Source organism: Semicossyphus pulcher, unplaced genomic scaffold (genome assembly GCF_022749685.1).
Source record: "Semicossyphus pulcher isolate SPU_LCO1_2020_fin unplaced genomic scaffold, fSemPul1.0.p SCAF_9, whole genome shotgun sequence".
Taxonomy (NCBI): Eukaryota; Metazoa; Chordata; class Actinopteri; order Labriformes; family Labridae; genus Semicossyphus; species Semicossyphus pulcher.
The window spans coordinates 14,917,567-14,943,702 of NW_027211770.1; the positions used below are offsets into that span (position 1 = coordinate 14,917,567).

The following is a 26,136-nucleotide window of genomic DNA, read 5'->3' on the forward strand; positions in this document are numbered from 1 at the left end:
TCTCTTTAATGATGTTCTGAATTTCTCATAAGTTTTGTGATACCAAAAGAAAGAAAACTGACCACACGGAGCTCGGCTTGGACAACAACTGCACTCATGAAACTTTCATGAAAACGTGGGAATATTTACTGTTGCTGTGTGAAAACTATGATCTTTATTGTTTTATATGCTAGAACAAGCATTAGCTTTTATATTCATTGAATTTATGTTCTCCCAATTACCTACAGCTGAAAAATACTGAGCATCCGATCCAGTAGCACCAAGCCAGAGTAAGACTCAAGCTGTGTGCCGTGGTTAAAACATGTGACCGCTAAAACACCATGTGCACTACTGAGCAACAAGAAGAGTGGTAAGAGCTATTTAAACATGAGCTAGCTTCAGAGAGGAACACGGCACAATCACTAGCCTGCTGCTTTCCCGACTGTAGATGTAAATTTCTGCAGAAGTTGAAACTGTTTGCTGAGCAGTTATCTAAATTTACACTGTTGAACAGTACAGAACCACAGCTCAACTCTAACCATGCAGATCTCCATCCTTTCCCCCGTTTGGCTCAAATTCACTTAAAAGTGCTTACACATTTGTTTGCTTACTAACTTCGTTCTTAAAGCTGCTCCACTGAACAAAGTTTCCCCTTAGATAAATAAAAATCAACACAGCCCTTTAGAGTAAGTTTAAAAGTTGCTGGCCAGAAATACATTTCTTCCTGCTGACGCAGCTCTGCAGCCAAACTGATTGTTGCTTAAAGGGATATTTCTACAAATCAATACCTGTTAGCGTGACAGAATAGTAAGGGACAGCGAAATGACCTTTTAATGTGACTCTGCTATTATGCCGAGGTGTAAATGAGATGGGCTGAAGGCCAAAAGAACAGAAGGACCATAGGAGGTAATAAAATTCAACCGTGTTTGGCACCAACAGAGGAATGGTTTGCCCCCTGAGGGTATTGATACATCTGTTTTCAAGAAATTAAGACAAATTGTATTCAGCAGAGACTGCGAGAGGGAAATGGAATAAAACCATTGTGGAAGACAAAAACAAATTAACAAGTGCACTTAGTTATAACCATTGGAGGCAACATGTATCATCTACATCTGTTCATTTAGTTCAGGGTTTCTGAAACTAAATTACTAATTAACTATATCTTCGAAAGTATCCTTACAGTTATACAGATAATGTTCTTACTGGTAGTGAATCCATCTGTCAGCGGCTCTGATTGACCCTCATTGTACAAGGCAAAGACGGCCACTGAGTACTCCGTCAGGGACGTTAACCCATACAGGTCAAAGGTGTTCCCAGACAGCACCTCCACCTGCACAACACACACAGACACATAAAATATCAACACAAAAATACAAATATTATGTAGACATAGTTTAATTGAGTCACCGTCAGCTCGGAGGCGTTACATTCACGAAAAAGATTGAAACTGGTTTGTGTTTAATCAGAGTCCACTGTAGAATAAGGCTGAACAACTAATCAAAATTTATTTGACATCACAATATGGCCTGCTGCAATTTTCAAATTGCACAAGGCGCAATATTTATTAAAGGTGAAATGTGTCAAAATACCATTTAAATGTTGTGCTCCAGAGATGTTCTGGCCTACACATCAAACACAGACGTAAGTATCAAATATCTTTGTTTGATTCAGATCCCTGCAGAAAACACACATAATCATGTTAATGTGTTTTTCAATGAATTGGAAAAATGGAAGTTAAAATTATCATTCAATTTAATGACGCAAATTATATCGAAATCGCAATATAAGTCAAAATAATTGCAAACAGATATTTGTTGAAAATCGTTCAGCCCTGCTGTAGAACAAAGAAAGTTTAGGAGCCTTTCTAACAGACTAAACTTCAGGAGCAGCTTGGACTGATGTGCTGACAGGATTGAGTGAACACACTGGACACAGGCAATGCTCAATACTCACTCTAGTCTGACCTTTTCAAACTTAGAAGAAAAATCCCTACAATTAATCTCCTCTTTGTTTTATCCTTTCATTTTCACCCTTGTCTCATCTCATCCAGACACAGCCATTAGCAGACACAGAGCTGATTTTATATTAAAACATAATTATAAAAATGAGTCTTAGAATGCTTGAATGTGTCAGCCCTGTGATTGACTGGCGACCAGTCCAGGGTGTACCCTGCCTTTCGCCCAATGACAGCTGGGACTGGCTCCAGCCCACCCGCGACCCTGAACAGGATAAAGGGTATAGATAATGGATGGAGTCTTAGAAATATAAAATCAAAGACCTCACCTCCTTCTCTACAAGTCCATCTGTCTTGATCCAAACGATGCGGTAACCTTTAACCTCAGTGGGCACGGGGTCCCAGCTGATGTGGGCGGAGTTGTGGGTGATGTCAGAGAGCTGGAGATTTTTGGGAGGACTCATTGGTACTGAGGAGAGAGAGAGAGAGACAGTGTTTGATGTGTGTTTGTATCTGTTGTGCTTGTAGCTTTGTGAGGACCAGTTTGTGAGATTGTGATAGAGGTTCAGAATTATATTTGTTTGTGAATGTGCTCACGTGTAGTTTCCTGGTTTGTAATAGGGTCACCGGCTTCCTCTCCATACATGGCATAAACAGTGACGGTGTATTCAGTGTGCGGGCTCAACCCATCCAGCTCCAGCTCTGTCACTGCGTCCGATACTTTGAGCTGGGGACAAAGACGCACAAATACACCCATGACGGCATTTGAAACTAATGTTTTGACTCTCAGCTGCCAAGTTTCTGTTTGAAACTATGAATTTTAAATTCTTTATCTACTTTTTAACTACCTCCTTTTCGTCCAAGTCTCCCCCTTGTGTAAGCGGTGCATACAGCAGCATGTAGCCAGAGACTCCGTCCACACTGTCCCATTTTGCTTTCATGGTGCTGTGAGTCACATCAAACAGCTGGAGGCCTGTCACTGTGGGAAGGGCCACTACACACACATACACACGATCACACAAAGACAGCAGACAGTTCAATCAAAGGGGGAGCACACAAATAAACCAAGTCCTTAGAGTTGCTTTTAAATTAAGAGGTGAAGGGGTTTGAGTTTTATACATTCTTATATCAAAACACATTTTAACTTGAGTGGAAGTTTTGAAACAGTTGTCATGTCGTCCTTGATGCTTTTATCTTTCAGCATTATGACTGCAATATTATCAGTATCTCTGGCTGCCAAGGCTGTTAAACTTTTAATCCACTGTTTTAAACTCCTGATCTCAAATGTTGGCGGAAGCATTGGCATGTGTGTTTGTGTGTAAGAATAAACTTACGGGTTGTTTCTGATCCTCTCAGAGCTTCACTTGCCTCGCTTGCGTACACAGCAAACACAGCCAGCTGGTACTCGGTGACAGAGCTGAGATGCTCCAACACCACCGAAGAGTCACTACCGTCCACTACGGCCTGGGATGTGAGAGTAAGTCAGGGGAAGGGGGAGAGGGGAGACAGGGAAGACGTATTGGAAGAGAAATGGGGTGCGGAAATGGATGGGAGAAGAGGGAAGGAGAGGCACGGGGAGAAAGAATGGCAGTGAAAATGGAAAGTGGGGCAATAAATGGGGGAGGATGAAAATGACAAATGGAAGAGAGAGAAGAGAGAGGAAAGCCGGGCAGGAAAGGGAGATCGAAAGAGAATGGTAGAGGAGGGAAAAGAGTCGATTTATTGATCGGGATAGAGCACAAATGTCCAAAGCAAAATAATATTTTCTCATCCTGATCTGAATGGCTGACAGTTGTGATACAGATTAGGTCCGGGCTGAGCCAGCTGGAAAGGTCCCCTCACATGCGGCTCCAGACCATCTGGTCCCTGTAAACTCAGCTGAGCAAAAGATTTAAAGGTTTCTGTGGTCAAATGTTCTGGAAAAATCAGGCAGGTGCCTGAACCAGCCAGAGTATCATTTCTAGCGAGCCTTCATTACCTGCATAGATGTTCTGGGGAGCTGGGAAAGGAGGGATGAGACCGACAGAGAGGTACAGAAGAATGTCACGACAAGCATGTCAGGGAAAATATGAACCTAACCTCCCCTGAAAATCCCAGACAGAGTAAATCCCATTGGTGTAATAAAGGTGAAGGAGAAACAGAGGGTAGCACGGTTTAAACTAAACTCTTATTTCCTTCCACTTTCCCTGATTTTAACTTTGTAAATAAACTTTTTCTGTTTAGTACATGTAGAAATCAACACTATATACCTCCTGCGGTGCACCTCCCACAGCAGGGTAATAAACCACTCTGTATTTCTCTACGTTTCCGGGAGCGTGGCTCCATGAAACCTGAAAGCTTCGGGCCGTCACCTCTGACGTCACCAGGTCAAGTGGTGGCCCGTTCGTCTCCGGTACTTTTTCTGAAAAAACATAAAAGCAGATGAAAGGGGAAGAAGAAGAGATTGCATCAGGTTACATCAAATGACTCCCAGTGAGGAGCTTTTCAGTAGAAAAACTGACAAGCACTGAGAATGAGAGTGAAGGAGATTGTTGAGATTGTGTTGAAATGTAATCAAAACACATTAGTTGGATTTATCGTGTCCTTTTAAAGACATCCTCTTTTTCTGTGGAAACTTCTTAAAGAGGAAAAACTGAGAGTTTGGAGGGGGATGACGACAGAAGACAAAAGAATCCTCATTGTGTAGCAGGATATCATTTCTATGTGGCTGCTTTATGACACCAGAAAGACAAAAAACCTTTGCATTACATGCGATTATCTTTGGCTGAGCTTAATGTAAATATACAGGGTTTGATTCACAACAAACAAAACCTCCTCTGTGACTCCGGCTGCTGTTTGCTCTGTTATGTCGATGTGACTTTCTTATCATTCTGCCATTTAAAAACACATCAGGAAGAGCAAAAGTAATCACACTTTGTTGACTCAAATTTTACATTGCCTTTGTTTGGATAGTTGATATCAAAGTGTGTAGCTATGACTGCTGTTCATGTACGTGTATAAAAATGCTTATCAGAGATATTAGGCCTGCATGACTGCTGCTACAGAGCTTTTGCTCTCTCTCTCTTTGCCTGACACACTGTCTCCTTACTCTGCTTGATGTCCTTGTCTTGCTGCACCACTTGTTCACACACTGTTTTGGTCAGTCCCTCCACTATGGAGCTCATGATGTTGAAGTCGGCCACATTGTAGACGTGACTGTTTTCTGGCTCTGAGGCGATGGAGCGCAACTCATTCTCATCAGCGTTCTTCACACCTGAGAGGGTAAATATATGATTGTTAGCATTCGCTGTTCCGAAAAAACATTACGATTTCAAGTGTTTTTAATAAATTGTGCTCCAGATGGGACTCTTCCCAGGACTTCCTCTTGTCTCCATGAGTGTTTGTGCGTTCTCACCAATAGCGAACAGCTCCACACCGGCATTTCTCAGACTCTCTGCAGGCGGGATGACATCATCCTGGGACTTCCCGTCTGTGATGAGGATCCCGATCTTGGGTATCCCGACTCGTGCGCCAGATTCCGGTTTGAAGCAGTTCTCCAAGATATAAGTCAACGCAAGGCCTGGAGAGACAAAGAGAGGGAACAAAGGAAGAGTAGGAGGAGGAGATGGATCAATAAAGAAGACACGAAGAGGAAGGAAGAGAGGAAAAAATGTGAAAGTGAGAAAAGACGCATATAAGGACAGGAACAGAGGAAGATTGGGGAAGTGGTAAGCGATGGTTGAAGTGATAGAGTGACATGGGAGAATAAAGCCAAACAACTCGTATAAACTATGATCTGTGAAAAAGGCAGGTAGGATGAGTGAGTCCAGCACCTGTGAGAGTATTTCCTCCTTTGTAGGGGAGGTTCTTGACGGCATCAATGACGGTTTCTTTAGTGGAGAAGGCGTTTAGATGCCACTCTATCCTGGGATCACCACTGTACTGAGCCAGACCTAGAGACACAAATTCACACAAGAACAACTTGAAATTTGCTTGTATCATATGTCTTACCTTGAGTCTAACAAAAGCTGATGGGGAAACATTTTCCCTTAAAGTTATAATCTCGAAAATCTCAGTTTCGTTCACTTTGGCGGCACCTATGGTGATAAAAGGTAATTGCAGGAGCACACTTCACAGATATCCAGACAGTGTCACATGTGTGACGTCCTCGGTTGGCTCCGGTTGTAACTCCTCGCTGGCGGTCGCTTTCCTTTTTAGTCTGTTTGATGAGCGTCGAATTTGTTTCTTTTTCTTTGGATTTTCACTTATTTTTGAAGTTGTATCTGTAGTCATCGATCTTTTCTTTGTTCAACCATAGTAGATTACTGTTTACTCACTTTCAGAGACCAGAAAAGCAGCCTCTTAGCTCCGCCTACCCTCTCTGGCAGACCAACCACTGCTGAAAACACGTCACTAACTGGGCGCCGCTTGTGATTTTTTTCCACTAAAGTCACCACAGACACCCAGTCTGTAATACTGCAAATGCAAAGGCTTTCATCAGTGGGCCATAGACTCAATCACCATTGTGTTAACCCATTTGGCGATAGATAGAGACTTAACAGACATTTATTTAAATGAAAATCTTCAAGATTATCACTTAAACAGATTTGAGCAACATACCTGTATTCAGGCATCTAAAACATTTAATACTACATCAGACGACCACATTGTACCCACAGTTTTACCCATCTGTTCAAGTAGCAGTGACCCACCTATCCTCGTCTTATCGATGCCAACATCAAAGGCATTGACGAGGTTTTCCAAGAACATGCGGACCAGCCGGAAGTTGAGCCGACCAATACTCCATGAGCCGTCCACCAGGATCACGATGTCGGCGATGGCCTCAGTGCGGCACACAAACTGGTCAGCTAAAAAAAAAAAAGGAGGAGAAGACAGACTGATATGAATTTAAACTGACAATAACAAGGGATTGAAACATACAAAATAAAGGACAACTTTTGATGTGCAGGTCTCTCAGCCAACGTCAGAAAAAAACACCTCAAGCTTGCAAATTTCAGGTTGTCTTTATTGCACAGAATACAAATAGACACTTTCTTTGCATACAGCACAATGACACAAATGAAAACACATAATCTGAAGCTTATTCTTAGTCCCAGATCTGAAGCACATCCTGCATCTCCTCTTCTTATCTTGCTCTAAAACACGTACAACACATTGTGCAAAAATAGCATCTTGACAGCCTCCTTTGAACAGCGTTTTGTTTTCCTGTATCTCTCCCAGCCTCTTATTCTCTGAAGATATTCTAAAACGGACTCGTGCATTTGAAAGACGGTTTTAAAGGGAAACCTACAAGAGAAACCTCCCACCTGAGTCTAATAGTGAGATATTAGATATTAGGTCAATATTCTGGGTGCAGTCCTACACACACACACCCACACACACTTTCATTGGTTCATTTATCATAATTACATAACTGCTTATCTTGTCATCCTGCCGTGTATGATTTCCAATAAAAGAATACATCCACTTAAAGAACATGCTGATAAGGTTGGATACTTGTGTTTAAATGAAGAGAGGCGATAAAAGAGAGCGCTGACTTTAGGAAATGTGAATTATTCCTTTGCATTTTTGTACTTTTAAGGATTAAGATTAAGATAAGAGAGTGGAGTGATTTTATACTTTATGAATAAATGTAGATTATTAAACTTCTGCTGCTTAGTTTTCTCATCAATCGTTTAAAACTGCATTAAAAAACACAACTTTTTTGTCTAGCCTCCATAAAAGCAGCAGAGGGAAAGGCTCACTATGCTAGAAATAACCAATCACAACAATGGCTCAGGTGCATACTGGGTAATTCAATGTCCTGCGGCTGTCTCAGGACCTTTGACACAACTGACTTGGTTACAGTTGCTACGCCTGTCAAGCTTTCACACCAACAAGTAAATATTATGGCGTTTTCAACTATAACAGTGAGAGATGTTCCAAGGGAAATAATAGCAGATTTCTGGAAAAATAGTTCCCAAATATTAGAGAGAAGTCGACAGAAAGTCGACAATAAGGCTGGGTTTAAAAAATCAATTTTTCCGATTCGAATCGATTCTCATTTGAATGACCCAATACTGATTCATTAATCCCAAGATCGATCTTTAAATATATGTAAAAACGTCTGATCACTCACATTTCTGAGCGCTCCTGAACGCAGCACGACTCAGCGCATCCCATCGAAACACGACTTTACTACACTTACTACGGAGACATCAGTGATCGCCGACGGACTCTTTTTATCGTGTGTGCGTCCACGAATAAGTTAGTTTTGCACTGATGTTTGTGTTACACTCTGCGTCGGCTTTGGCCGCGAGTGTGTTTTCGGCATGTTGTTATACAGTATGCCTTCTAACTTCTTTGGAGTCAATTCTTATTGTAAACATTAAACATTTTGATAATGCACCAGGTTTGAGGTGAACTGATATTGTAACTGAAATACCCCTAACAAAAATCTATATCAAATCGAATCGGATCAGAAATTGCACAGCAGGGTGTCAATACATTGTTTTATTTTAAGCTAATATTTAGTTATGACTCCCTATAACTTTCATTATGTAATATGTTTTAGCCTACTGCTAGCAACACCAAATTATGACACTTTTTCATTTTCATTTTTAAAGCGCATCAGGATATTGCTCGCATATCATGGCCTTGATCCAGACACTGGATCTGGAAGTTTGTAGTTTGCTACAACAATGGCAAAAACCAATGGGTGGTAAAATAAAGGCTGTGCCAATATATCATCAGTAGTGGTAGCGAAGGCCAGACAGGATCACAAGCAAAGACCAGTTGACTGTCTTGAGTTCTTGGCTTCAGAAAAGCTAAAAATATGAAATATTTCTCCTTGTTCTGAAAGCCTGACAGGCCTCCCGTGCCTAGTTACGGTTGCTAACATAGGATTGGACAGTGGCCATTCAAGGGAGTAGCTTAGCGAAGGGTCAGTTTTGTTCCCCTTGTGTTACCCTCTCAGTACGCTTTCACATGTAAAATAACCAACGTCAAGTTGCTATTTAATAGTGAAAGGGACATTTTCTTCCTGGTATTCTGGACATTTTTCAGGAATCTACACGAGCATGAATGACTCTGACGTTAACATGAGCAGGTGGCAGGAGGCCCAAAATAACACCACATCAGAGGGAACACAGAGAGGGACTGAGACTTACTGTATTTCTGAGAGCAACCGTATTTATTTCCAAGAAAAAACATTTTGATCATTTACTGTACCAGCTGCCCTATCTGTGCTTCTATCTCAGGCCAACTCTATGTGATTGAAATTCAAAAAAGACACATTGTGTAACGATGAGCCACGCAGGTATTCGTTTCATGAAGCGATTTTCCAGACAGAGCCGTCTGTCTGTGTCTGTCTGGCTGTTTGAACCATCCATCTGCTGCAGACGGCAGACGGAGAGGAGGAAAGAGGACTGTAAGGTCAAGAGATAGCTGATGACGATCTTTGGTTTGCCAATGCAAAACATGAAAGACTGAGAAGCGATTTTGAAATACTCTTCAGGTAATGTTTGCCAAGAGGATTATGAATAGTGCAGGTACATAACGGTCACAGAGGTCTTTATTGCCTGCTGAAAAGAGAGGAGAGGAGAGGAGTTGTAGCTTAGTTTGAGCATTTCAGCAAAATGGTAAAAGGCTGAGAGGCCAAAAAGTGAAAAGTTGGTTCTTTGTCGAGTTCCCTTCTTACAAAACAAACAAGTGTGGCCTTTAAGAAACTGTGAGCTTAAAGAAAACAAAGAGCCATTACTAAGCACCAGGACAGCTGCTTTAAAAGAGATGGAAGCCGCACACACAGACACACATCAACTGAGGAGCTCTGATAAAAAAGGGAGACATATTCAGGGGGTTAGTATCTATAGTAACTGCTGTTGACACTGTGGGTAAATAGAAACATGAGGAACTTCATGCTAAAGAGAGAAACAGCCTGGGAACAAATCTGTGGCACTGAATAATGTGAAAAGCCTTCAGCCTTTAGAGGTCATGATTACAGCTCGCTGGTCATTCCCTCGCTTATTGTTGGCAGCTTGGTGAGAACGACCTTTAACCAGTCATGACACTGGTGTTTTACATCCAAACCAGTAATCAGGGTCGTCCCTCTCCTTCACATTATCCCTGCTGATGTCTGTTAACGGTCAGTACAGCGGGATATCAGAGGGCGAATTTCCTGGAAGAAATTGTTTGTTGCCGTTTACTCTGTTTAGTTTGAGAAACATTTTCCATCATTTCCAAATTAGATCAGTAAACATGAAACATTGAGTTTACTGTTATTTGATTGGGTCCAGGTTTTATCCTCAATTTTCTGTCAAAAGTCTGCAAAACCTGACAAATGTAATTGTATATTTTGCAGGACTCTGTCAACTGGGTAATAGCTAATTTATCGCAACAGTAGATTTGATTTAAGGTTTGTTTTAAGTAATTAAATACTAAGAAATCTTAGTCCATTCAGTTTGCATGCTTTGCTTATTTCACTGGGTGGTGTTGCCTTGATCATCAGGGAATGTGACCCTATGGACCATACAGCAACTGGCAGCTGAAGTGTGAGGTTTAGTTCTAATATTTTGACTATCAACACTGATTATCAAACAAGTCGAGTTAAAACTGCTTCTCTTTAAGCAACACTTCAAATCTCAAACACCACATTTATCCTTCATCTTCTTGAAAAATCTTCCAGGAATCTCAATTGCTTTAAAAATGTACCTGAGAGATGCCTCAAGTTCTAAACAAATTTAGTCAATTCTAAAACTAGCTATTACAATTTAGGATTACACACAAACTTGGTTTTAAATAGCTTGTGCAACACTTTCCAGGGTTAACTACAATCTAACTTAAACATTACATCCTGTCCTGCAGATCTCAGTATAATTTGATAATCAAGGGATCTTTTTGGCTGACTGCCGGGGTCAGCCCTACACATGAGTCTGTTTGACTGAGTGACTGACTGCGTGAGTGAGTGAGTGACGGTACTTTCACAGCCCTAGAGAGAGAGAGTTGCGACATCTCAATGGCGGATCATGGAGCATATTGGACCTCCACTGACGCGACTCTCTGTCCATACGGCTCTGGATACTTTGTTCTGGGAGTAGGCGGGGCTGCTCCTCCGCTGTCCTCACCTACGTCCGCAGCATGCACCTGCTTTCAAACACGTTGTCATCGGCCTCATAAGGACAGTCCTTGTAGCACATTGCCCACAACAGCGCACAATGACCTGATGCGGTCAGCCACATACTAGGTTTCCACCTGGCCTTGTTTAATATGAAATGTCTGCAGTTTTTTGGAAAGTAATCCAGAGTCATGTCAGAATTACTTCAGCAATCACTGTGCAGATGTACACAAAGAAAACAGTTACGACATACAGAAGGAGAGAAGCCATGTATATTTGGTCCCACACAAACTGTAAATATGCAAACATGTCTGCTGCAGACAATGCTTCAGTATCTCACTACTGCTGCTATGATCGACAAAGGTCCCACTTATTCTCCTAAACACCATCTGTCTTTCTTCTTCTCCTCCTCTTCTCTACCTCTTTCCCCCATTTTCTTCTCTCGTCTGACGCCTTCGCTGCGGGTCAGGGTGCGGTAACCGGGGAACAGTGGGGGACTGTGTCTGTGTGTCTGTGTTTTCACATGAGGGAGAAAAAGTGTGAAAGGGAGACAAGTAAAACAGGATGGATGAAAACCAGTGAGAAGGCAAAGCACTGTTTGGGTTTGATGAAATACCGCAGATATATTGACAGATTCTGTGGTCCAAGTCTTTCCTTTGTGAAAGGCTAAAGTTTCTCCTGCACCTCTCTCCACTCGTCAATCTCACTCTGTCCGTCTCTGCGGTTAACTAATAAAAGACAGGCTTTGTTTGGTACCAAACTCTTGGTTACAAAATATTTTAGTCATCAGTTGACATTTATTGACATGAAAAATTGCCAGAATATCTCTCTGTATTATATCTATCAACCTTTTTAGTTCACTAATCCACTGATGGTTTCTAATATTGGAAAAAGCAGAAGAACTAAAGTCTACTCAAATGGCAGGAACAGAGTTTATGAGCTCTGCTTTCAAAACATGTCTCAGTGGGTTTCAACTGTTTTTTTGGCAAATCCAAAAATACAGCAACTTTTCTGTTAAAGACCGCCTCCAGTGAAAACCAAGTGTTTAACCTTGTAAACATCTCCATGTGGTGTTTTTCATGTGCTACAAGACATATCAGGGACAACATGAGTCATCTCCATGGCTGGGCCTGTCTGCTTTTAAACTGCAGTGTACCAAGGACAGGCTGAACAACACGTTTTCAGATTGGCAGGGTTTGTGATGTCACAAACCTAAGGAGCCAATCCCGTTATTGGACAGGGTGACGCTATGCATATCATTATGTGCAACCTATCGCAACCACTTCGGCGATGCGCGAGCCAGCTGTAACCGTCATGGCAATTTTTGCAAACTCACTACTGACTAGGGAGAAACGTATTACACAGTGGGCGGGGACTATGCAGATAGGGACATTTTTAATGAGGGAGAAGGAGGAGATGCCTAAAACACATCAGACACAATTCATTATTTCAAGCAGAGTATTTTATATGTCTTAAAACATGACTGGAGCTGGTCTTTAACACAGAACTACTTGGTACCAGTTGCAGACATGAAATGCATGTTCATAATAGGCTTGATTTTAAAGCCGATTTTATTTGTCAAACTTGAACAAGCACATACCCTTTCCATTAACCATGGCTCCTTTTCATAGAAGTGTCCCAGAAAGTCGCAGCAGTGTGACAGCACGAAAACGACGACCCTAAAACTGCAGCAGCTATAACTCAAACATTTTATGCTCCAGCTGAATCTGCAGATTTGCGTCTCTATATCCCTTGATTGTGAACCATGAGGTTGGCTGAACAACATCTGAACCTTATTTGCATAGAGGCCCAACATAAGAAAAGGCGCTGCCATCGCTAAACCAATTTACAAGTGATCACACAATTGGACAAGCACCAACCATAATTAGCATTTGATCAGACAGACCGTCCACCTGGTGCCTATGAGAAAGCAAGCGACAGCATTGTACAACTCAGCCCACAGTGCAGTCTGCAGTGCTGTGGGAAAAAATATGTGGCTCCTTGACAATTGAATTAGCTTGTGTGGGAGTTGAGAAACGGGTATTAAAAATGTGAGCGCAACAATAGAAGGCACTGTTGGCTGGCTGCAACTTGTAGCAGAGCAAAGACAGACGTGCAGTCACAGAGACAGTGACGGAGGCGTGGGACAGAAGAGGGAACTCGACGTGAGAAAACAAGTATATGTAGCTCTTACAGTAGATACAATGTTAGCAGTGCACAAATAAAGAGTGTAAAGGTTTAAACACGTAAACATAAAAGCTGCATGTTATCTACAAAGCAGGACAGATTAATTAAAGCAGATTGTTTTGTAATCTCCCAGGAGACACACACTGAATGGATATAGTCAGGAGAGTAATGTATAGACAATAAACAAGTTAATAGAGACTCGCACATCACAACTTTAAACACACACTCTTATCTAGTTCAGAAAACTTTTGCAGCCTGTTTCTTCCTCCTCTTTGTCGCTCTCCGTTCTCATTAACAGTAGCTCTTCCCAGCCCGCCTTGATTTACTGCTGACCCCTATTTAGCCAGGGATCAGTGGAGTGTGCTGTCATTTCAATCTCTCTCTAGTTAACTTTTATTTCCCCTGCCACTCCGATTATGTTTCAGTGTCTGGAATTAACATTGAGATCTGTGACTGACATGCAGATAGATGAAAAGTAGCAGCGACAGTCGACACATCAGTGAGAACATTTCTCTCTCTCTCTCTCCCAGCATAAGTTCCTGTGTAACCCTGATTTTACGAGAGCACTTCACCTCCCAGACGAGGCTTTTTGATCACAAAATAATTGAATATTGATTCCCATGTAGTTTAACATGAGTTGATATGTTTGATGGTGATGTATTAATCCACTCCGTATTAATACACACTTCAGGGAAAGGATGAAATGGAAGTGATATTATACAGGAGGTGAACTGCCTCTTTTATTTTCACCCCGAGGAGATGTTTTCTCAATATATCATCTCTGATGAATAGTAATAGGATCCGTTTCCCCGGCCTGCTCTTTATCATGTGGAATCCAATGTTTCAACACAAGCAATTTTCTGTATATGTGGAGAAAATGCCCACTTTAAATCAATATAGTCTGCTCCTTTCCACCTTATCTGCTCGTGTGTAGGTGTGCCTGCTAAGTGCTTTACCAAACTGAGATGAAAATGTGGAGAGCGTTTAAAGAGACAGACACAACAAAGCCATGATGAAGAGAAAAACTGACTGAGCTGGACACTTTTCTAAATTAGTGTACACCTGTTTAACTGTGTAAGCCAAAGAAGAGACACAATTTCTTGTATTTTAAATAATAGATATTATTCTTACTTCTCAGAAGATTTAATATTTTTAATAGCAGTTTGAGTTAACAAAAACAACCATTAAGAAAATTACAGATTCTCAAGACCCAGCAAAATGCCTCCACCCCTCTGGATACAATGGTGGGGCACTTGGGCAAATTCCTCATTTAAATGGTGCCAGCTTCCTTATTCTCTGTACATGGGCCGCCAATTTACCCGCTGATATAAACCGACGCCCAGCTTCCTTATTCTTAACAAATCCAACTGGATTCTTTCATATATTCAAATAAGACTGTTTCGCAATTACCTAAAGGACTTCATTTTAAGCTTTTAACATTGCAGTCTGTCTTTATGTGAATTATGTCACGATTGGTCCTTTAAAAAAGAGCATTACCTTTTGCCATGACATAATCACAATCAACTCGTTAGTCATCATTAATAATGGAGGTGTGATTAAAAAATCCAAAAGAGCATTTTAACAAACGAGATATTAGACAATTTTGTAAAATGCTGTTTACAAAGTCAAGCAGGAACTTTAATGCTCATGTATGAAGTTAACAGTGACAATAAGTGTTCAGAAAAAGTGAAATTTAATTAAGCAATATCAAATGAGAGGGAGTGATGATGTACTGAATATCATCACAGCTGTGATTCAGTCGTAGATGGGCTAATCAAAACCGTGCTGATATTCAGTACAACATCACAACCTTGAGATTTTGGTTTTATGCAAAAGTTATACAAGCAGCAGATAGAAGTAAAAAGTATTAATCAACAACAGATTATTATTTGCTCCACCGACTCGACTAGTTCGACAACTTAACTGAAACTGGACTTTTGTTGCGGAGCAACACAAACATTTTCCTGCACTCTGTGTCTACAGGTTACCACAGATCAGCTGTTTTTTTTAATTATGTGTATTCATCTGTTTGTTATAATTTATCATCAACCAGTGAAATAAGAGTCTGCTGTGTGATTCAGAGGTAATAGCTCAATTAATGTAGACACACACAGTCTGCTGTAATGTTAATTAACAGTATTCAGAACACCTGGCTGAGGCGGAGTGATACACACAGTGAATAGTGATGTTGTAGGTGTATCACTCACAGAATGCCTCCTATCCAGTCAGATTGCTTGGTCGTAACTAACTGCTGTATAAAGATCTATTAATCCAAGAAAAACCCTAACTGCTGATAAAGTTCCTTGATAATCTGATTCATAAACCTGAAGGTGACATACTTTTTGTCAAAATCTTCTTTGTGTTTATCTGAAAACATAACATGCAAGAAATGTCATCCGTCAGTACAAAAAGACGTCTTCTTGTAAACTAAGTTTGTTGTTCTTGGTTGTCGTAGCTGCAGTCGTTGAAAAAAACAGACCACCAGCAATCATGTCAAAGTCACAACTTTATACTCAACTTTAAAACCGCCTGAGCATCAGAGAGCTGTCATAGCGAGCGTACAGAAGGTTTTCCTCTCCAGAAAAACACTGGTGGCACACAGGGGGGCTCGCTTATTCAATCACGAGACAGGCAGCAGATTGATACACCTGTCGTTTGCTCAGTGGCCCTCAGAGCAGCTCAGACAAACTCAGCCAGGCACAAACATTCATATTCATCTGCCAGACCTGTGGGCCTACGTGAGCCCGAGGGTGTGTAGGTGTATGTGTGTGTGTGTGTGAGTAGTGTGATCCGGGGGGTTTAAAGGTGTAATCCGACAGCTGTTTTTAGGTGTTTTTGCGTCGTTCCACCAGAGACCTTTCTCCTGCTTGGCCTCCTGATCTTTAATCCACTGTCTTGTTCTGCTCGACTGATCACACAGACGTTCTGACAACACAGACTCTATAAGTATGCTGAACGCAACACACGGCTGCTGTAACCTGTCTGTCTCTCTGAGTCTGTCGCTCCATCTCTACCTGTCTCTGTTTGTTTTGCCCTTTTCTTTCTGTTTATCTCCCTCTAATCTCTGTCTGGAACACACGCACACACAAATACACTTGTTGAACTATTTCTATTTCAAATGTTGAGTCCCTCTTATCATGTCTGGTTATTTTTTAGCTCCATGCACACATTGTAAGAACCTAAGAAACAGGTGTGGCTCTCTAAAAGCTTTTTTGTGTCCCTATTCAATAAAATACTGGCTTACTTATTAATAGTTCAGGAGGGTCAGTTTGTCTGCAAGCCCACTCCCCTTCTGTCTCTCTGCTCTATTTTCCTTTTCTGTCCTTTAGTTCGGCAAAATCAAGCAATATATAGTATTGACGAATACAACCTTCAACTTAAGGGAAGGTACACTAACTTCAAATGCTTCTGTTGACAGGAAAGAGTGTAAGAAGGATTGACAGAGCTTTACAGCTTTAAAACAGAGCTATGAAGCTACAATCTTTCGAGCTATGTCTGTCTTCAAATAGTTGATGATTTTAGAAACTTATATGGTGTCATTTCAAACAATAGTTCAAAAGGTCTTATGTGCTTTATCAACAACAAAGTGTAAACCATTGGGATCATAAGATGAAGGGGAAATAGGAGGACAGGATAGACAAGATGGGGAAAACAGCTTAGAGGACTAAAGAGGTGATGAAAGGCCTGGCAGTAAAACAAAGTGGACAGATACAAAGAAGCTGTCACTTTCCCAAAAATCAAGTTCGAATGAATTCAATGTGATATGAAATTTGTTCTAATTACATCAAACAATAACATCAAAAACACCACACCCACACCCCCCATACGTAGTGGTACATAACAACTTCTGAGGTGCGTTGGTGTTGAGATGATCAATTCTGTTGCACGGTCTTATACTACAAGAGTCTGTTTTGGGAAAAGTTACGAGAGTGAGAGTGGAGTGGTTAAGTGATGAGGGAGTACATAAGTGTGTGGAAGAGCAGAGAAAAGAGTGATCAGTAGCTGTATAAGCAACAGAACCAATGTACAGTTTAGGTATGCTACTAGCGTAACAAAGTGACGGGCGTTAGCTAGCTACAGCTTCGGCCCTGTAGCAGAACAACAACAAGTCTCCCCTGTGCTTTCGGACTACGGTCGGGACGCTGAAGCAGGAAAGGTTAACAACGGTTTAGCTCGTTAGTTTCCTCCGATGGTTTGTAGCAGGCAGCAAATACAAGGCACACTACTTTTAACGTGATAGCATTCTGGGATTCTGGAAAGCAGATGACTGATTTGTTCGTGGGTGAGCGTTATCTGCTGTGCTTCAATTTTGAATTCGATCACAGCATTACAGTTCGAGCTATTAATATTTCACCAACAATATATTGAATTTTGATTGAAAAATGACAGCTCTAATAAAGAATACAAAGAGAATGAGGAGGGAATGAAGGAAGAGGGGCAAATGCATAAAGGTGCACAATGTACTGTATGTAAGGTATTGTATTTCTTACAGCAGTTTCTTCTACTAAAACCTTACCCCACTGTAGTTAGTTTCTGTAATGTAAAAAAACATCCTTTAAGCCGCCTTACGATCACATTTACTTTCAATTTGGCTTATTTCTGGTTGAAGTACACCTGCAGACGACTTCAAACAGAAGACGTTCCAACAGAAAACCGGGTAAAGCCACAGAAACTGTACAGTGAGCTGTAAGTTCTCCCTGTGACCATGAAGAGTGATCGGAGAGAGAGGGGAGAATCAGGGAGGAAGTGGACGTTAATTGTTCTAATTGACCTCTGCACTTAAGGAGTTCTTGCCCATAATGACCAAGATGCCATTAGCATTAGCACATCCACACACGCACTCGTTAAGCACCGTCATACAATTAGCTCAACTCAACCATGACCCTCCCCTCACTTAATCGAGGACAAGGACAGAAATCTGGCAGACACAGAGACCACCCACACACACACACACACACACATACACATACGTTCAGGTGAGCAATGGCTGATACTAACCCAAGTCTCTGAATGAACGTCCAATGCGTGTGAGGATGATATTATTTTAGTTCCTCTCAACAGGAATAATTCAGTGCCTGGCGAGTGTCCAAAACAAAATGTAAAACACAACTCGCAGTGATGGAAAAAGTGCAAAGCGAGACGAGACAAATGGAGACGAAACGCTCATTTCTGGAGGACGTTCACCTGGCGTCTCTCTCTGTCGACTCACTTTTCATGTCGGGTTATTTTAATTCTTCCCTTTTAAATACTTCTACTTAGCGCTCTCCTTACTTTGCCCTTCACGCACTATGCACTAGCTTAGATTAAAAGTGTGCTTTTTCACATTCCCACATCCATGATACCAATTTTACATTTCATGGAGCCTTTCATGCTTTTTAGCCATGACTTACATATCTGGCTCAGGGACAGAAATGTTGTAATGTTAACAGGCATCTAAAGGAACTGATGGCATCACTAGGCAGTTAGTTTGAAGCCTGCACACACTTGAAGTGGCTGCATGTTTCCACTTTATTTGTGGGATAACTTTTGGCCTCTTCACTCGGTCTTTGTAGCTTTTTCAGCCTGTAGTGACGCATCTTGTGTGTCTACTAAGCATCACAACGACTGAATATGCAAGTTAGGGATTAAATTAAATATAGGGCAAAATGCACAACCGCAGAGGAAGAGTATGACTGGTCATTCTTGAAACTAATAGGGCAAATGAATAAAGCAAGACACATATACAGAAATGCACACAGGCACAAAGAGATTGAGAGATTTAGACTAAATGAATGTTAAAGCTGAGAATTAGCAAGGTGATAAATACAGACAGACACACACACAGCTAGAGAGTGCCAAAGCTGAAATAAATGCTAATGTTAGGAATTAAGGTCGGCTATAAATAAAGAAACCCCACTCTCCAGGAGTGTGTTTGTTACCCTCTGCAGATGTGATGGATACCAGCGGACTCTTTCTCTCTCTTTCACCATCAGAGAGCTGAATGTCAACAGAATCTCATTGGCCTCCAGTTCAACTTTAACTGTCTGTCCCTCGGGTTCAATCTGTGTGTGTCTGCCCGTCTAAGCACTGGTTTAAAGCTTCAGTCAGAGAGGGAGGAAGGCAACACTCAGCTCACATCCTATTAGGTAATTTGTATTGGAAAAAGGCACCACAGCACGGAGGGAAGGGGAGGGCGTTTGCTTGTCACTTCTCAATGACTTACACTTGTTTGTGTATTCTTTTCTCTTGTTTAAAAGTGAGAGCAAACTTCTTATTTAATGGTGTTGATATGAAAGTTTATAATAGTGCATACCACATTTTAAAGTTCTGCATCAACATCTGCAACTTTCATCTAAGTGAAGGCCTGAATGACAAGGCTAACAAAATAACTTATTGTGTCCCACAGCAGTTTGTTTAAAAGGAGCAATGTCAGTCAAAGCTGGTGTTCTCTGTAATCGATAGAAGCAGTAATATTTGAAATGGATGCCATAGCTGTGAAGAAAGTTGTACAAACAGCTGGTGGTTTCGCCCATTCTACATTCCTACAACACCCAGCGTGCATTGCGCCCCTCCCTCTGAAGGCAGCGACCCAGCGAGAGACGCTGGAGTGAAATACTACTGTTTCGCTGCAGGCAACGGCTCAGAGCGGATCGTCTAAAAGATCTTCAGGTCTGCAGTCCACATTTCAAACCTGACGATTTTGAACGAGACATGACATCAGAGGCGGCTTCCTAGATTGAGGAAGTGTAGTTCAGCAAGCTCCCTGGAGGTTTTCCAGGGCCCATTGTAGAAGCGGAGAGCATCCTCCAAATGCACAGAGTGAAATTGCTTTTTTTTCCCTACCTTAATGGCATTAGCTACCCATAATAGCATGATAGGACTGAGGTTGAAAATCTGCAAACTGGCCCTTTAATACCTGTTTTGTCCCTCCACAAATCAATGTTAAATGTGAAGCTCTTTAGAGAGCTTCTTCAAATTGGGCCAGGTTACCTGTCAGAGTCATTGGTGCGTAAATAGAATTGGATTTGGTGTTCTTACAAACATGATCATTAGTCACTTTATTATTTCCTTTCTGTGTTTCATCCAACAATTCAGCACTAAGCTTTGATAAGAGGAACCAGACCTGACTTACAATCTGTCGGATCTTTACGGCCTGCAGGGTGACAACCATCTGTTTTACTACTGGAGGCTACTGACCCACATTTGTCACAAACGCAGTCATGGACCCTGCAACACCAACCTACAACACACACACACAGAGGCGTGCACACAGATGTTCTCCGATCTAATGTCATGCAGCTGTACAAATAATGGGCTTTATTTTGAAAAGAAGAAAGCTATTGTTAAGGGCAAATGTCCAATGAAAATATATTAGTGTCTTCTGTGAGAGCTACTAATGGATTTGTTCTGGCTTTGATAAGAAAGACACAAATATTTATTGTCGTTGGCTGCAGAATTCCTCACTGACTTTATTTTAAGTGAAACATCGATGAAACCAGCAGCAGATTATGGAACAAAAATCTGAGCTTTTAAATTTATTGTGTGTTTTTAAGTACTGCTTTTATTAGATAGTATAAAGCAGTACAGACTGGAGGGAGAGGCAGGGAGAGGCAGGGATAACATGCAAATACTTCAAATACTCTATCGTGCTCTTAACACTGATACTTATAGTCCATGTCTGTCCTGCTAAAGAGAATGAACTGTTCACTTCCTAAAAACCACTGCAATTCTCTAACTTCATGTTGTTGTTTCTGATCCCACAAGCCTCCAAACTGTGAGCATAATCCCCCCTGTCTCTGTCTCTGTCTTAAATTCCTCTCTTTCCACTCTGGCTTCTCTCTGCTGGACCGTCAGCTGTCCCGAGCCCTCTCTCTCTCTCTCCCTCCGAGGCTGTCTGTGCCTCATCCAGACTTTGATCTGGATCATCCACCACCAGATGATCCAGCCTCTCTTGAACTGCCTCTCTCCCTGGTTTGCATGTTATCCTGTCTTTCCTTCTCTGTGTTTGTTTATCTCTTCTGTCTGTGTGAAAGCTGGGCTCGCCTCTCCTGTGTGTGTGTGGTCTGTCATCTTTCAGGTCGTACTTATATGGTGAAACCAGAAGCTGCTCGACTTCCTTCTGGATCCACATTCTTCACATACGTGTTAAACTCACGTGCATGTGTTATTGGTCTTCATTATTTCTGTATACTGTGAATTCTGTTCTTACGTTTTTCTTCTTCGTTTTTTTCCCCTTTCCAATTACAGGGTCTAATGATAGAGGATGTTGCATACCGTACAGATTTTCAAGCCTCCTGAGGCAAGTTATGATTTTAGATTTTTGGCAGCCGATTTGACTTAACTAAACAATTAACATTGCCATCTCTAGAGCCTTTGCCATCAAGCGAACAAAGGTGGCAGCCTCCTGGACTGACGTCATATCGCCCCGTGTAATGGCATTACACAGTATTTGCTCCATCTCCATGTCCAAACTGGGAAGGAGTAAATGTTCATGTTTTGACAATTACGACTGTGACTGAGAATAATGTTTGAATATCAGGCACAGAGACAGCCATTTTTTAATGCAGCCAGTTGATTAAGGAGCCTGGAGAGAGCTTTTTGTTGGCAGAGATCAAACTGACAGAAACAAGTGGAAAATGAACGAATGACAAACTTTGCTGGCACTCCAGCTGGCAAGCAGCTGTAATGATTTTTCTCATCCATTATTATATTTATTTTCTTCATGATGTAGCGGTTAGGGCCCCTTTCTTTGCTAATCCTATAAGTAAACCTTTCTCTGATTTTATTATAAGCAGATTTCTAACAATGTTGAGAAATAAACGTTTTCTTGGATGAATGAATGAATATTGAAAAGAAAGATGTGAATCTACAGTTTGTTTGTTTGTTATGGTCGACGATATTGTGTGCGAACAGAAATGATGCCGAATGGAAAAGTTGAAGTAGTTACAGAGCCAAAACTTTCACGATATGGCAAATAAACTAGTCATACACACAAGGACCAGTTCATAAATACTGAATATTTAACAAGTGTAACATTACTGCACAGACACACAGACTGCTAACCTGCTGAGATATCTTCATCGACCTATGAATGATTCACAGACACACACACACACAATATCACAAGAGACGCTGATTTATTTCTCACTGCCTCCGTCTCTGCTGCTTTATAATTTACCCAGCATGCCGCTCTCTCCCACCTCTCTTCCTGTCTACAGATTCATAGAGAAAAAAAAAACCCTTCCTCCACAAAGGTCTCTGTATTTAAGTTTTCAATTCAACTTCCTAAAGGAAGCGTGGTCTGGTAATTACTCCAGGTGGGTTGGGGGAGGATAAAAGATAAGGCAATTATGATTTGCAGTAATTATGTTTCTCTGATGTTGCTCATTAACAAAGAGATTTGACAGAATGATAAAACACTTTATTCGACAGTGGTGAATGACTGAGGCTGAACCTGGCTCCCAAACTTCTAAATCAACTTGATATTTGTCCTTTAATACTTGTGTATTATTCCAATCCTGCACAGTTGTATTTAGATATCTAGCCTCTTGCCCAGGTATTCATCCTGCTTTTTTGTCTGCAGACAATGACACAGCAAAAAAATCAAACGGTTCAACTCAGAAACCGATATTCAAGAATAGAAGGAATTCTTGTCACAGCTTCCAGCAGCGCTCAGGTCGCTGATTGATTTAGAAGCTGTAAAAAAAAAATGCTTCAGTCCTCTTTCCAATCTGAGATTTGACTCGGGAGTCCCTGACCGATCATTCGAATCATCGACTTTTAGGGTGCAGACCAACAAATGACTGACATCAATATGAGGAACCTGGACGGACTACAAATTACAAGCCAAGGCAAAATATGCCTTTAAACCCTGTTTGCTCTGAGCACGACTCAGTCAATGACACCCCAAGATCAGACAGAAAACAAGATTCATTTAAGGCCCGGGGAGTGGACAGTGTGCATTTAGCTCAGAGAAGCCTGTGCTTACGCTCTGCAAGATACAGTTTAGCAATTTGTAGAGAACAAAAGAGGCAGGCTAAGGTGCTGATTTAACAGAGAGCGGAGGAAGTTGCAGGACAATTCCTTTGGCTAATGGCCTCTCCCCTCTACTTTAAAACACCTCAAACAACAAACTTCAAACAAACTTACTGAGATGACACCCATGCACACACACACATTCACACACGTGTGGATGCTTTTGATAGATGCAGCCAAATATAACAAGCTTAATTTGCTTTCTTCTCTGAATTTTTCTGCCTTTTCTGACCTTGACTTGCCAACCTGGGATGCAAAACAGGATTGATTTTTATTTATTTTTGTGTCAGTTTCTGTTTAAAATCCCTCCAAAATAATTTGTCATTATAATAACAACAATTTAAGGGTAAAAAAAAGAAGCACTGCAATCTCTTTCCAAGTACACCGAGGTGTGACCCTGACATATAAAAGATATTGATAGATGCAGCTGGCTAGAATGCAAAATGTTAAATGACTTGTGTGATGTCTGCAACACACACACACACACACACACACACACAACACAACAGAGCGGGGATGAGAATATGAGCCAGCTGTTAATGAAAGGTTTTGTAAACAACCCACCCTGACATAAAAGCGAGCTGATTACTACCCTGGAACAAAGCAGCAATGGACAGGGTGAGCATTGCTAATGCACACACACATACACTCACACAGACAACACAATCTCTTGGAGCACTGTGGGACATTAGTATTATCACTGTAGAACATAAATGCACACTCACACACACATGCAGCGTGATAGAGAGGGAGAGAAAAGGAAGGCCTCGCACGTACAACATAAAAGAGCACCTTCTGTTGATCCACAGTGAGACATTATCATCATCGCTACAGTACACGAAGCTGCATACACTCGCACACACACACACACAGTAAATTTACACATTCTATTGAAGCACAGCAGGATATTATCATAATCCCCAACAGGTACGAGGCAGAACACCAATCAAGGTCACCTCTGCTGCATTGAATGGAGAGTGGCTCTGATAACAGCAGACTGAGGGAAATCCAACTTTTAATCTGGCGGCTGACGGGAAGGAGGTGGAGGAGGAGAGCAGGAGACACAAAGACGAAAAGAACATCAAAGATATTGTGTGTGTTTGAGAGAGAGACATTACGGTTGAATAATTTTTCATCAGTTTGTATTTCAATAAAGTTTCCGACTGGATTTGTGGTTGTTTAAGTTTCTATTTTGTAAATAAGTTAGTGCACTGCGGGAAGGTTCACCCTGCAAGCAGAGAGTATAAGACTTTAAGTCATTTTGTAAACAGATGTGGTGAAGCAGAGGAAAAGCTGTGAATTTCAACAAAACAATAACAGCCTAAATTGTGCTCCAGCATCCTGTCGTTCTGTGTTTGCTTGAGGGAAGCACAAATGAAAATTATATTTCAAAAACAACATTGTCTTAATGTCACTACGCAATATATTTAGAGAGAGGCTTCTCTGCAACAACTGACAACTCCAAAAACTAGTTAAACAACAAAGCTAATTTTACTTTAGCACTTAAAACTCCCTGGAAAAGACTATTTTTTAGTTTTTCTTGTTTTTCAGCTCAAGTATTAATATTTTTGTAAAAATGACACCATGCATGGTTATAGTACATCATTTCCCAAGGTGGAAAAAATCTAGGTATAAAGAATCTAAACATTTTTCTTTTTGGAAAACAAGAAGTGGTAATCTCGAAGATCTCAGTTTCCTTCTCTATGGCAATTGTTGCATGTGTGACGTCCACGGTTGGCTCCGGTTGTAACTCTTGATTTTCCTCGCTGACGGTCGCTTTCCTTTTTAGACTGTTTGCCTTCATCTGAGCGTCAAATTTGTTTCTTTCTCTTTGGATTTTCACTTATTTTTGAAGTTGTATCTGTAGTCATCGATCTTTTCTTTTTTCTGGGAAAGTCACCACAGACACCCAGTCTGTAATACTGCAAATGCAAAGGCTTTCATCAGTGGGCCATAGGCTCAATCACCATTGTGTTACCTCATTCGGCGATAGATAGTGACTTAACAGACATTTATTAACATGGAAATCATCAAGACTATATCTTTAAGGAACAGAACATTTATGCTAACCTCACACTATTTACTGTGAATACAATACTTGTCCACAGCTTCATATGTTAGTCAATATATATTGTAATAAGGGCACTTTGAGTGTTAACAGAGATTGCAGTCAGCATGAAATTTATATCGACTTACTATCAATATATTCATCTCCATCCAAGATCCAATTTATTACGCATTCATGGATGCAAAGTGTCTATAAATAAGTTTTATAACATGGTTAATTTCTCTCTCTCTCTCTCTCTATTTCTCTCTGTGAGTGCTTGTGCGAGTGTGTGCGTGAGTGTGTGCCCCTCTCCTGCTCACTCAGCAAAAATGAAGAGCACATATTGCATTACAGAGTAAAATTATATTGCGCAAATCATATATAAGGGTTATAGTCCATAAAAATGATGACACACAGTTTACACTTATTGGAGACTGGACTTCTATAAACCATATTCAATAATCACAACTTCTTGAAAATCTCATATTTAGTGCCCTTTAAGAAAGGATTACCCTGCACACAATGAAAGCACACACCGTACCACTAAGTCATAAGATTCTGACTTTGTGTCGGCTTTAAGTAATGGTAAACATGTGAGAGGAGTGTTAAAAAACAATCATTTCCACACTTCAGCAGCAGTAAGAGTGTCTCAAAGTCAGCCACAAGAATGGTTCACCTCTGAATCTGCAAAGCCTCATCTTCCTCTCATACATACATAATCACACACAGAACTCCATATTAAAAACGATCAATTCTATAGCCACAGGTTCCCCGCTGCACTCCTGGTTATGGTAAAGAAATCAACAGGGGATAGTTTCCATGTAAGCAAAGACAAACTCTTCAGATGCAAATGAATGCATTTCT

General features: G+C 41.1%; 1 protein-coding gene across 2 annotated transcripts in view; it reads right to left on the reverse strand.

Annotated features, from left to right (window-relative positions):
• The window catches only part of col14a1a (collagen, type XIV, alpha 1a), a 136,354-nt gene that overhangs the window by 88,374 nt on the left and 21,844 nt on the right, over window positions 1-26,136 (reverse strand). Inside the window, exons 6-15 of one of the 2 annotated variants that reach the window (XM_069655635.1) lie at window positions 6,625-6,780; window positions 5,746-5,865; window positions 5,328-5,492; window positions 5,022-5,186; window positions 4,183-4,334; window positions 3,268-3,397; window positions 2,782-2,927; window positions 2,531-2,660; window positions 2,263-2,402; window positions 1,183-1,309 (exon numbers count right to left, since the gene is read on the reverse strand). In XM_069655635.1, coding sequence (XP_069511736.1) covers window positions 1,183-1,309; window positions 2,263-2,402; window positions 2,531-2,660; window positions 2,782-2,927; window positions 3,268-3,397; window positions 4,183-4,334; window positions 5,022-5,186; window positions 5,328-5,492; window positions 5,746-5,865; window positions 6,625-6,780 — 1,431 coding nt within the window. Of the gene's footprint in view, window positions 1-1,182; window positions 1,310-2,262; window positions 2,403-2,530; window positions 2,661-2,781; window positions 2,928-3,267; window positions 3,398-4,182; window positions 4,335-5,021; window positions 5,187-5,327; window positions 5,493-5,745; window positions 5,866-6,624; window positions 6,781-26,136 lie in introns of those variants that run through there. The other variant, XM_069655634.1, reaches the window with a different exon arrangement.